The following is a 13,492-nucleotide window of genomic DNA, read 5'->3' as shown; positions in this document are numbered from 1 at the left end:
AAATTCTATTTACTTATATTTCTCACACTTATGTGAGAATAGGAATACCACATATTTCACAATCTAGTTAACAAGCTTATGAATACTTGGACTAAAACCATAACATCAGTCATTTACAGTGTTATTGTGACTAAGAAGTGTCATGTAACAATCTTGATGCACTGCCACAGAAAAAGAAATTATGAAATAGAATTTTGAATATTTTGAAAAAAGAAAAAGATAAAATGATAAAAATCATGAAAATGAAATGAAACCCGCTACCAACAGACACATGGAAAAAAAAAATCCATTACCCCACTGGCAAGAGGTACACACACACACACACACACACACACGAATACTCAGGGTGGCATAAACTGCAGCAGCAGTGGGGCAGAAATAAATGATGAGACACAGCTTTGGTTTCATTTAGTCAAAGCAGAGACACACAGTCTGGGTTGAAAGATTATTCGTGGAATTTGTACAAAACCCTAACCCTAAATATTAAAATTCATTTTGTCACTATTACATTTTAAAGAGTTCTGGCCTAAGATTTTCCTGGCAAACAATGAAACATATCGAGGGACTAGAATATCAGAGACTTGAGGGTGTGCATTTCTGAATTGGGCCAATAAGCAACTACCATAAAACACATGCAGTAAAAGTCACTCAGAACACTTTGGCAACTGTGTGGCAACACTTCAGAAACCATCCAGTCTTCGTAACTCAGACTGCACACATACAGCTTGTCACTCAAACGGAACAGTCCACATATTACATATTCATAAGTATTTACACTGTGGCTTGTTTCAGAACGGGACATGTTAATCTGATACCTTAGCCAAACAGTTTTTCTTGATGCCAGATGTATTGAGTACGGAAAATATTGATGGAAGGCACAGCCATCAAAACATCCATTCCGGAGTACTGAAGTGGAAAAATAGACATTTCATTTCACTGCACTTCTGACAGCCGAATCATGTTAATTATGAGAAATTAAGCTAAAATTTGACTTTCATGACAAGGAATGTGTTTTATAAAAAGAATATTGTGCAAACATTCAGGCAGTGAGAGAATGTAAGAGTGAAAGGAAAGAATGCATATATGAAAATCTGTTGGATTAATCCTATGTAAATGTTTTTCCAGGAGAAGCAGAAGGCAGGATATTATGCATGGGAATCCACTGACTCAGTGCAGAGGGTTCAATCTAAAAGGTAATGACTACCTGCATGTCAACACTTGGGCTAGGCAAATAAAGTCCTAAAGTTATGTGCGGAGACAAGAATTTAAGTTTTCAGTAAGCAGTTTTGTGACAGGCAGTTTGAAAATCCGGTTTCCATTTATTTGATAGAAAGTCATTGTGACTTTATATATCATAATGAGACTTTATATCTCACAATTGCGCCTTTGTTTCTTGTAACTGCAACTTTTTCTCGTAAATGCAACTATTTTTTTTTTCTCTCTGTATTTCAAAACTGCATCCATTTCTGACAATAGTTGACAATAATGCTGCTTTTTCTTATAACTGCAGCTTCATTTGGTTAAACGCATAATTGCAAGTTGAAAACTCATGAAACTTTAAAGGGACAGTTCACCTAAAAATGAAAATGCTGTCATTAATTACTCACCCGCATGTTGTTCCAAACCCGAAAGAGAAGTTGTTGAATAAACTTATTTTTGTTTTCTCTGCGCACAAAAATTATTCTCGTAGCTTCATAAAATTAAGGTTGAACCACAGATGGACTATTTTAATGATGTCTTTACTACCTTTCTGGGCCTTGAACGTGTCAGTTGCATTGCTGTCTGGAGGGTCAGAAAGCTCTCGGATTTCATCAAAAATATCTTAATTTGTGTTCAGAAGATGAACAAAGGTCTTAGATAGCAACAACAATCTTAACAACAATAATTGATGGAAGGCACAGCCATCAAAACATCCATTCCGGAGTACTGAAGTGGAAAAATAGACATTTCATTTCACTGCACTTCTGACAGCCGAATCATGTTAATTATGAGAAATTAAGCTAAAATTTGACTTTCATGACAAGGAATGTGTTTTATAAAAAGAATATTGTGCAAACATTCAGGCAGTGAGAGAATGTAAGAGTGAAAGGAAAGAATGCATATATGAAAATCTGTTGGATTAATCCTATGTAAATGTTTTTCCAGGAGAAGCAGAAGGCAGGATATTATGCATGGGAATCCACTGACTCAGTGCAGAGGGTTCAATCTAAAAGGTAATGACTACCTGCATGTCAACACTTGGGCTAGGCAAATAAAGTCCTAAAGTTATGTGCGGAGACAAGAATTTAAGTTTTCAGTAAGCAGTTTTGTGACAGGCAGTTTGAAAATCCGGTTTCCATTTATTTGATAGAAAGTCATTGTGACTTTATATATCATAATGAGACTTTATATCTCACAATTGCGCCTTTGTTTCTTGTAACTGCAACTTTTTCTCGTAAATGCAACTATTTTTTTTTTCTCTCTGTATTTCAAAACTGCATCCATTTCTGACAATAGTTGACAATAATGCTGCTTTTTCTTATAACTGCAGCTTCATTTGGTTAAACGCATAATTGCAAGTTGAAAACTCATGAAACTTTAAAGGGACAGTTCACCTAAAAATGAAAATGCTGTCATTAATTACTCACCCGCATGTTGTTCCAAACCCGAAAGAGAAGTTGTTGAATAAACTTATTTTTGTTTTCTCTGCGCACAAAAATTATTCTCGTAGCTTCATAAAATTAAGGTTGAACCACAGATGGACTATTTTAATGATGTCTTTACTACCTTTCTGGGCCTTGAACGTGTCAGTTGCATTGCTGTCTGGAGGGTCAGAAAGCTCTCGGATTTCATCAAAAATATCTTAATTTGTGTTCAGAAGATGAACAAAGGTCTTAGATAGCAACAACAATCTTAACAACAATAAAGGGTTTAGAACGACATGAGGGTGAGTAATTAATGACAGAATTTATATTTTTGGGTGAACTTTAATGAAAACTCAACATCATGTAAAAAGCGTCAACAGACACATCAGCAAAATTGTCAGCAAAAACAGTCCATTTTCAACAGTGAAGTGTTGTATGAATCAGCATTCACACAATGTCACTTTCAAACCAAACCAACTTTTTGTTAGTTAGCACAGTGAATCTGCGAGATCGACTTAAACCAGTTCATTCTTACGCAGAAATCCTGATCACATGGATTCCTAATGAAATTACTGGCTTTGCCACATCGTGCTGCATTTTTGCTTTCTAATTGCAAGGACGAATTGTGTGTTGCTAGGAACTAAGTCACTTCTGGTTGGGACACAAATAATCATTTGCAATACCATCTAGAGCTGAATCAATCTAGTGACTAAGTATTTTATTCATCAACAACATAGCCCCAAATGGATCCATTTTGGCGTTATGAACATTGTCATAGAAACTAATAATTTCGAACTGCTCAGAGTAGAATCACCAAGTTGTCATCTTGTAATTATGCTAATTCTAACATAAACGCAATGCTAATGCTAAAATGCTCATGCATCAAAGTCATTTTATGGCATGTTGACATAGTTTTCCAATACTAGCATAGTATTTTTATACCCATACAATTTTCCTAATGAAATACATACTTTTGATGCATAACTTTAATGCTAACTGACATGCAGCCTCACACCTTTCTCTTTCTCTTCTTCCACCACTCGTTTCCTTCTTTCTCTTATGTTTGTCTGATTCTCTCTCTCCTTGTGAAAGAATCTGTCATGGGACCAAAACACCTGTTAATTTGAATACAATTGGCACAGATACTGTCAGCGATCCAGATGACTCAGTTCAACACTTCAGATGCATCAGAATTATTAAAAAGCAATCTTAACGATGAGTGGAAGCGTTTTCCCAGCTGAATGCACTAAACAAAAGTAGCACAATGTCAAAACAGATGTTGAATGTATGACATCATTGGCCAGTGTACAGGGTCACTTATCAAATTACACACTAATGTGGCCCACTACTCTTCAGAGTATATTTTACTGCATACTCCGTGAACTTGAACCCCATCGTGACCCTCATCCGCAGATGTTAGCGTGTCAGCTGAATTATGGCAGTACAATTACAATTAGTATGCGCTAAGTGTTCGAGAGCTTTGGCTAACGCTTCACGTCTTGTTTCAGCCTACAGGAATGCAGTGGAGATGACTCAGTATGGAGTAAAAAACAACACCACCTTCCTGGAGTGTCAGCCCAAATCTCCCCAGGCCTCAGTTAAATGGCTCATTCAGAGAGACAACGATCGCAGGAAAGAGGTCAGACAACCCTGTCCAAAATGACACAACATTAAACCCTCATCCTCAACAGCCAATGCACAGTACATTGCTCCAGGCTATCGATATTTCATTTCAATGAAATATCATCGTGTTTGTAATCATCAAACAGACTGACTCCTCCTAAACGGTCAATGGTAAGAAAACAATAGATGCACAGGCATGCTCAAAACTTCTTTGTCTTGTAAAGGTCTGGCTTACAATTAAAAAAATAAATAAAGAATAAAGACAATATGCAATAGATAACATAAGAGCTAATATTATATAAAACATGATCTCCCATACTTAGATGTTATAAATGTATATTTTATGCAAATATAATTATTACATTTATAAACAATTATATAATAATAAAAAATGAATTGTTCTTTATTATTATTATTATTATTTAATTATTTAAAAATATATAAAAGTAGTAGTAGTATTAGAGGTGGGCGATATGACAAAAATTTTATATCACGATATAAGCAATTTTATTTCACAGTAACGATATATACAGTATATCACAATACAGTTATTTTTGCTTTAAATAAGGTCTTTATGATATCAAAATGTTTGATACCATAGAAATTTCATAATTCTTGTCACCAGTGTCAACATCACAAAAAACTAACACTAGCCTATATTTTAAAAAAAACAACCTCAAGCTCACCGAACACAAGTAAACAGTCAGCGATTAAAAAAAAATAAGAAACTAATTAAAAGCAAAAGGACAAAAAAAAAACTACAGTAGAACAAATAAATAAGAAATGCTACATGTACATTGTATAAAGTAATCAAATGTATAAAAACACTGCATATTCTTCACCGTGTAGATTAAATATATATTTTTTTCTTATTAAAAGTTACAAAAGTGATTTAGTCAACAGCAGTTAGAGATTTTCTCTATATTGTTGTTTGATTAATATGAATGACAGACAGCAGGAATATTAGACTGCTGTCAGTTTAAGAGCTGCCCGGATCCAATATACTGCTAAACACATGTTTTCTTTCTTAGCTGTTTGCTTTCACAAAATCTAAATTACTGTATTTACGAGGATACTTGCAAAGACAGGCATTTTGACACATACAAATGTGTGTATTTAATAGTTCAAGCCCTATAAAGCGGCAAAAATATCTCTATGAGCACCGTCTTCACATGCGTGCACCTCTCTGACAATGATCAGAAACAGTCTCTCAGACAGCATATAGCAAAATGAGTTCTCTTTCGCTGTTGATTGGGTTTCAACAGCTTAAAAATCACTCGTTTTTAAACAGCAATGCTTAAAAAGTGTGCAAACAAGTTTTCATAGCACGAAAGCATGTAACCACAATAGAGACGATAGTCCAAAATCTCTACCAGTTGACAAATTCCTACCGGTATATCACCCACCCCTAAGTAGTATATATGACTACATTATTCTAAATTAATAAAGAATAAACATTTACAATTTGTACATTCTAAATGGAAGAAACCCCCTTTATAGAGTTTATTCCATTGCAAAAATAGTCTTTTGATCACCAAAACAAACATGTCCCTACCCAAAAGGATCACAACCTTATCTTGAAAGCTTTTTTTTTTTTATGTATTTTTATATTCAATAAGAATTTAAAAGTTACACATTCACGGGTCATTCTTTTCTCTGTGTGCAGGTGAAGCTGAGCGATCGTGTGGTGTCCACCAATCACGGCTTGCTCATCCGTTCAGTGCATTCCTCAGATCAGGGTGTGTATTACTGCCTGGCCACAGAGAATGGCTTCAAGCGCACACTTGCTAAAATCAGTCTCCAGATTCTGAGCGAAGCTCTGGTCAGCGCTCTGAGCAACAAACAGTCTCCCTGGGGCTGGGCAGCCTCACTGCACCCTAAAGCCCTGGTGTCAGCCTTCAGCCCGGCTGAGACGTTGGCCATGCACCAATACTGCAAGGAACGCAAACAGATGCAGAGTCTGCAGAACATACAGAACCCCATGAGAGGTGATCTGGGCAAACTCAAACCCTTGCTGGACCACAGGAAGAGCAGGAACCGCCGAAACCACTTACAAGAGGAATAGAGTCGAAACATGAACAAAGGAAATGGATGGAGAGATGATGAAAAGGAAAAAAAGACATGCATCAGGAGAGAACTCGAGTGGAAAATAAAGGAGGAGAATGCTGGAGAAGATTCCTCTGTTATGAACCTCAATTGTGGTTCTTCAAGATCAAAGCATCTCAGGTGCTTCCTGTACAGCAGTCTTATATACACGAACGCCCAGAGCAGAGGACTCGGAGACATCCTCACACACAGGCACTCAAGCCAATTTGTTTCAAGCAGCATAATACAAAATGCCATGTCATACGGTAGTATTGTTATTTTATGTGAATGTGCAGAACCCCATGAGAGGTGATCTGGGCAAACTCAAACCCTTGCTGGACCACAGGAAGAGCAGGAACCGCCGAAACCACTTACAAGAGGAATAGAGTCGAAACATGAACAAAGGAAATGGATGGAGAGATGATGAAAAGGAAAAAAAGACATGCATCAGGAGAGAACTCGAGTGGAAAATAAAGGAGGAGAATGCTGGAGAAGATTCCTCTGTTATGAACCTCAATTGTGGTTCTTCAAGATCAAAGCATCTCAGGTGCTTCCTGTACAGCAGTCTTATATACACGAACGCCCAGAACAGAGGACTCGGAGACATCCTCACACACAGGCACTCAAGCCAATTTGTTTCAAGCAGCATAATACAAAATGCCATGTCATACGGTAGTATTGTTATTTTATGTGAATGTGGCATTTCAGAGCAAACCATGAAGTTAATACAAAGTCCTTCAAGACCCAATGAAATGGCTTGATGAGGACAGTTTTTTTTTTCCTGTGTTGATGTATTTCCTATTGAAACAAATTGCATTTGGGGCGAGACATATGGAGGGGCTCGTCCCTTTTTAACAGCCTTTAGTTTACATTACAGCCATGAACATTTATTTCTGCTTGCTAGTGCTAGTGAAGTATTACCAAATGGGACAGTATCATCCTAGAGCGCATTTCAACAGACAAAAAAAAAAAAAAAAAAGGTTTACTGATCAATATTTTGGGTTGTTTACTGAACGAGAAAGACTGTAAATTGCAAATGTACATATCTGCTAAAGATTTGTTAAATTTTAGGACTACATATGCATTAGCCTTAGCCTCAAAGCTAACAGACATGGACAAAAAACCCACAGAAATTGTTTTGTTTTCTAGTACATATCGGATAAAATCTTATTAGATATAGATCTTGAGAGTATTCTGTTAACTTATAGATGTAAAGTTGAATTCGCTTCTAAACTATTGATTTCTTCTACATTTTCTTTAATATCCCTGCAGAACATTGTGATTAGAAGTATATGCTAGCAATCCAAGTTTAATATACATGCCATGTTTAGGGCATGTATACATGCCAAGACATTTTGGAAAATTTCCATAAAATGGAACAAATTTGTCTATTCTACTACCTACAACTCTTCAATACCCATAACTGAACTTACAAGGCTACATTAAATATTAATAGTAGTCTTCTAAAGTCAATCAATGGCCTCCCTACATTGAGATGATCATTTGTGGATTAGAGCTCATCTCAAGCTTGTAAAAGCTTGTTTTCTAGCAAATGAATTGTTTATGGTCACTGAACAGATCATGAGAATATTTGTTGGAGATAAAAACATGACGCATACACCAAAGTACATCATCCCAGCTGCACCACAGATGTTCATACGGGAAGTGAGAGGGAGAGAAGATGGTTTGGAGGCGTTTCAAACTGTACCAGACAGGTGGCTCTCTCAGCCCATAATACTGTAGAGTGTTGTGTTTTTGCCATGTGTTGTGCTTTGGGAAACATCATTAATCCAAAACACATCATTTTTTCCTTAGAAATATGACTGGTTCGTCATCATTTACTCACCCTCATGACCTTCCAAAAACGTCGGACCTTGAATATAATGCACATGTCGTATGGACCACTTTTCTGAAACGTTTTTGTCCTTTAAGAAGCTTGACAGTCAGTGGTCATGTTTTCAGTATATGGAAAAGAGCAGCATGATCATTCTGCAAAATATCTCCTTTTGTATTCCTGAAAGAAAGAATGACATGAGGGTAAATTTTCACGGGTGAACTATTGGATAAAAATGTTGATTGTATGTGCACGTTTTCTTCTTTTACTAACATGGTATCCACATTATTTTTCAACACAGAAGTTAGCTGTTTTCTGTGAATGTGCGAGACTTCTGATAAGCCCAATTGGAAAATAACTATAAGAACAACAAAAATGCAGTAAACAGTAAAACTATTTGCTCTACAAACTAGTGTGTTTATAATTACAACAATACATTAAAATATTATGATAAGAAATGCCCGTTTTTAATATCAAGCAGCAAAATGGACAGCTGAAAGCATAACAATGGAAGCAATGCACATTCAAGTTACAAATGGCTGCATCCGATCTTACGTTAAAAATAAGGTGAATACTGAACCAGAATGAAATCAGTTTAAAGTTGATATTTTGTCAAGTAGATTTACATAAGCCCCAGAAATACCTCAGTGTTTAAATCACATAAGGATAGGCTCAAAAAGGCATGTGATCATGCATATTGTATATCATCGTTATACAGGCACGTTTGATGTTGGAAATGAATGTCATGTTAATGTTTTGTGGTTTGCTCAGTGTGCACAGCTGTAATGTGATTGTCACTCATTTTAGATGATGTATAGCATTGTACAGCCTCCAATTTTGGATTACTCGATGTCTGTGTAACTTATCTCTTTTTGTATTTTGAGTATCTGTGTAAATAGTGAAAACTTCAGCTCTAAAAACAAATGAGAAATTCAGTCACACTTAGTCCCACATTTGTAGTTTTCTCCGTCTCTCTCTCTGAAATGCCCGAATTGAATTTTGTTTAATGCCAAATTTCAGTTGTTTTTGACTGAATCTGCACTTTGCAGACGTTTCATGTTCACTTTTTTTTTCTGTGGCATTTTGTGCCCTCTTCAAAGGGCATTTGGAGTAACAATATGTTTTAATATAATAGGCTACTATAGCGAATATGCTGTATTCCCTGTGAATGATATTTTTATTTTATTATGTCTTGATTTGTGTATTCCTATTTATTAATGATATAAGCCTGAACACCTGCATTAAACAACTTTAATCTGTCCCATGTGTTACAGAATCTTTACAAAAGAATCTGATAATTGATTCATATCTGTAGTAAGTTACTTAATATTAATCAGATTAAACTCATTAAGAGTGAAGTTGTGAAGACAGCAACATTACACATGAAACATAATGAAAACAAAATTCACGCCGCAGCAGAATAAGATCGTCAGTCTTGTGTTTGAACCATGGTTTGAACGCATAATATGGTTACGTTCACAGTTCAGTTATTTACGACAGTGACAATTTTTCTCATTACGACATTTTCGGTTAATATGTGCTGTTATTGGGCAATTAGTTGTCTATCACGTTAATACGACGCAAACTCGCGCGTCTTCTGTTTGATGTGTATTTTCATATGTGGTTTCGATAACTTACAGAGAAGCAGAAATGTGTCATCTGAAGGTTTTAGATCCAGTCATACAAAGGAGCTTGAGTCAGTTTTACGGTCAGCTTCAAACTGTTATAAAAGCTGCTGTCTGTTAATTAGACTGATAAATTGACTGATGATGAATTCGCGCCTACATCATGTTACATGTGATATTCACAGTTATCGCGAGAATAGAGAGTTGTTAAAAAAAAACAGTGAGTTGCCATTCTGTCATTATTTACTCACCATCATGTTCTGTCCTACCCTCCATAGAGAGTAATAGCCTAACTGAAATGTTAGTAAGGACATCGGTGGTTCAACCGTAATTTCATGAAGCTACAAGAATACATTTTGTGTGCAAAGAAATAAAAAAAATAACTACTTTATTCAACAAATCTCCTTCAAATCACGTCTTCTGCCATTAGCCTCATTTATGCACAATAGTATCCAGCTGCAAAGGAAAGCAATTCGCATGCGTCTTGGTACTCTCCATAATGGCGGAATATGTGACTTGGAGGAGAAGAATTGTTGAAGTCGTTATTTTTGTTTTCTTTGCACACAAAAACTATTCTCCTAGCTTCATAAAACTACAGTTGAACCACTGATGTCACATGGACTATTTTATCGATGTCCTTACTAAGTTTCTGGGCCTGGGAATATTTCAGTTTCATTGCTGCCTTATGCAGGGTCAGAGAGATCTTGGATTTCATCAAAAATATCTTAATTTGCGTTCCGAAGATTAACAAAGGTTTTACGGATTTGGAACGACATGAGGGTGAGTAATTATTGACAGAATTTTCATTTTTGGGTGAACTATCCCTTTAAGAGTGTTATAAAGTTATTAGTGTTAAATTGTTTGTAAAGATTATTTTTATGATGGTGGCAAAGGTAAGATGTAAAAATAGAGGAAACGAGCATGCAAAATGAATTAATGTATAAATTAATATACACACACATACAGTACGACTCCAAAAAATAAAAAAATATCTAATATCAACCAATTATCAATTTGGTTCTGAAATACTATGCACCCTTCTTATAATGCATCATACAGTATTTGGACATATATTACTCAAGGAGCTGTTGAAATGTCATTAACAAACGATTATGCGTATTTTTATGTTAGTAGCATGGACATTTGTCAAGCCTTTATTCCAAAGTAGAGTAAAAACCTGCTGTTTGCTCTGGCCTTTAGCAGTTTAAAACCCATGGGTCAAACCAGAGCAGAAAAGCAGCAGTCGGAGATGACCAGTTGCGTTTTATAATTCATAAAGCAGGAGGGATACAGAGCTCCCAGGCCTACTTTCATATTAAACAAACCCGTTTCCCACTCAACCCCAAACCTCTCGTTCTACAAAACCTCCCATTCTGATTTAGCAGCCATTGGACGATTATGCGTATTTTTATGTTAGTAGCATGGACATTTGTCAAGCCTTTATTCCAAAGTAGAGTAAAAACCTGCTGTTTGCTCTGGCCTTTAGCAGTTTAAAACCCATGGGTCAAACCAGAGCAGAAAAGCAGCAGTCGGAGATGACCAGTTGCGTTTTATAATTCATAAAGCAGGAGGGATACAGAGCTCCCAGGCCTACTTTCATATTAAACAAACCCCTGTTTCCCACTCAACCCCAAGCCTCTCGTTCTACAAAACCTCCCATTCTGATTTAGCAGCCATTGGAGAATGGAAAGTAAATCATATGAATTTACAGGGTATAACAGAGAAATCTGTTCCAGAATTTCCTCTGTGTCTGTTTATCAGTCTGGTGATCGTTCTTACGCATGAGAAGGCAAAACTTGATATGTGATTTGAGATGTGTAGACGGCAACAACTACGCAAAGAGTACAGAAAAAAAAAAACAATTCCAGAAAACACAAATCACAATGAGGCCAAGTTTCACAGTTCTTTGTTTTACTGAAATTGTGCTGACATACAAAACTATTTCATATTTAAATTAACCACAGTACGACCACAAAATAGCAGAATTTTTGCCCTGATAACTATTTAAAGTATGACTTGATACAATATCGAGCGAAATACAGAAATAAATCATTTTGCTCCACAAAAATGCAGATATTATAAATTATATAAATAGAATTGCGGTACTCTGAGTGCAAATAACAATTACAATATACAATTCCCACAAAGTGCGCTATCAAAAAAATCAAACACGGAAAGCACCAAGCATCCCTCCCTTTATTTAACAATCAAAGAAATTTGTTATTGCTCGGTTTCGTGCACACCACAATCAATCCGATCAAACAGCTGGCGAATAAGACTAAGCCAACCACTATGAGTCCGATCTGAAACCCCTCCAACAGGTCCATCCGAGAAATCAGCTCTTTCTTGAACATGTCGGCCGTCTCATCGTCCAGAACTGCCGTCTAACACAAATAAGAGACAAAATCTCAGTCAGTCAGTCAGCAGTCAGGCGGCACCTAACCCTGCTCTGATGAAACAATCAGATGGTCCAGGGGTCAGACATGTGAGATTAGCTGTTTATGGACCGTAATAATTCTTCTGATATATCAGATGTACGATTTCAGAAATTACTTTGTTGGTCCCAATGGGTCTAAAGTACCAAATTAAAGTAGAGATAATGTATCAATAGTGTACTTATTTTATCTAAATGCTTTAGTTGGACCAGTCACAACCCCACAGCATATAATCATACACACATATCACATTTGCATGTATTATTTAATATATGCTGTATAAAAAAATAAAAAAAATATGATTTTGCTGACTTAATTAACTAGTTGGACCTTAATGCTTTATTTTGACCAATTTTCTTTAATTGGACCTTAATAAATACTTTATTTGGACCAGAATGCTGTATTTGACCTAAATACTTAATTAAACCTAAATGTTTTAGATGAACATAAATGCTTCCGTTTGATCTAAATAGTTTAAATAGTTTATTTTTATCTATATGCTTTAATTCAACCTAAATGCTTTCTTTGGACCTACATGCATTAAGTGGACTTACACATTTTAGTTGGACCTAATGTTTTATATGAACCTAAATGCTTAATACTTAATGCTTTATTAAACTAAATATACTGTGTATATATATATATATAGATAGATAGATAGGTTAGATCACTATATATACTGTATAGATAGATAGCCTCAAACTGACATATTTCCGCTAAATGGGAATACTAAGGTTATTATAGGTGCTTTATTGGGCCTATATACTTTAGCTGGACCTAACTGCTTTAATGAAATAGATGCTTCATTAACGCTTACCTCGTTTACCCATAAAATAGGGAAAACTGTGTAGTCCTTGATTTTGTTCAAAATTCTGTGAGAAAGAAAGACACAGGACATCATGTGAAGCCGTGCATGTATGAATTTAGTGTATGAATGACAATGTGTGATGTCTGTTTACATACACAATACTATCCGATGGGCCGTACAGCATGTTGACCTGAAGTCTTTTTGCAAATCTCAGAGTGAAACCTGTAATCTACAAATGACACAAGATGCATAACCATTGTCTTATCTTAAAGCTTCTTCCTTTCAATAAAAGAAAACTTGTGCAAACTAAAATGGGTTCCTCACCGGTTCTACATCCAGAAATATGGAGTGCTCATCAAAGTTTGGGTTCAGTCCGATCACACCTTGATGGAGATCATTGCTGCCATAGAGGAAGTGGGGTAGAGAGAGTAATACTGGGGTTCCTGTTGAAAAATATT

General features: G+C 36.0%; 2 protein-coding genes across 2 annotated transcripts in view; one reads left to right on the top strand and one right to left on the bottom strand.

The window, feature by feature from the left end:
• Nucleotides 1–6,591, top strand: part of LOC107755880 (semaphorin-3C-like) — a 57,616-nt gene extending 51,025 nt beyond the window's left edge. The window contains exons 15-18 of the mRNA XM_016572840.1: nucleotides 268–307; nucleotides 1,126–1,193; nucleotides 4,133–4,263; nucleotides 5,914–6,591. Coding sequence (XP_016428326.1) covers nucleotides 268–307; nucleotides 1,126–1,193; nucleotides 4,133–4,263; nucleotides 5,914–6,312 — 638 coding nt within the window. The 3' untranslated portion in view covers nucleotides 6,313–6,591. The remainder of the gene's footprint in view (nucleotides 1–267; nucleotides 308–1,125; nucleotides 1,194–4,132; nucleotides 4,264–5,913) is intronic.
• A 5,279-nt stretch (nucleotides 6,592–11,870) lies between these two features.
• The window catches only part of LOC107755879 (platelet glycoprotein 4-like), an 8,641-nt gene continuing 7,019 nt past the window's right edge, over nucleotides 11,871–13,492 (bottom strand). The window contains exons 7-10 of the mRNA XM_016572839.1: nucleotides 13,359–13,477; nucleotides 13,190–13,263; nucleotides 13,044–13,098; nucleotides 11,871–12,175 (exon numbers count right to left, since the gene is read on the bottom strand). Of these exons, the coding sequence (XP_016428325.1) occupies nucleotides 11,999–12,175; nucleotides 13,044–13,098; nucleotides 13,190–13,263; nucleotides 13,359–13,477 (425 nt within the window). The 3' untranslated portion in view covers nucleotides 11,871–11,998. The remainder of the gene's footprint in view (nucleotides 12,176–13,043; nucleotides 13,099–13,189; nucleotides 13,264–13,358; nucleotides 13,478–13,492) is intronic.

The sequence above is a fragment of the Sinocyclocheilus rhinocerous genome, unplaced genomic scaffold (assembly GCF_001515625.1).
Source record: "Sinocyclocheilus rhinocerous isolate Xijiao unplaced genomic scaffold, SAMN03320098_v1.1 scaffold412, whole genome shotgun sequence".
Taxonomy (NCBI): domain Eukaryota; kingdom Metazoa; phylum Chordata; class Actinopteri; order Cypriniformes; family Cyprinidae; genus Sinocyclocheilus; species Sinocyclocheilus rhinocerous.
Note: the sequence above shows the minus strand (reverse complement) of the source record. Positions and strands in the feature narration are given on the sequence as shown.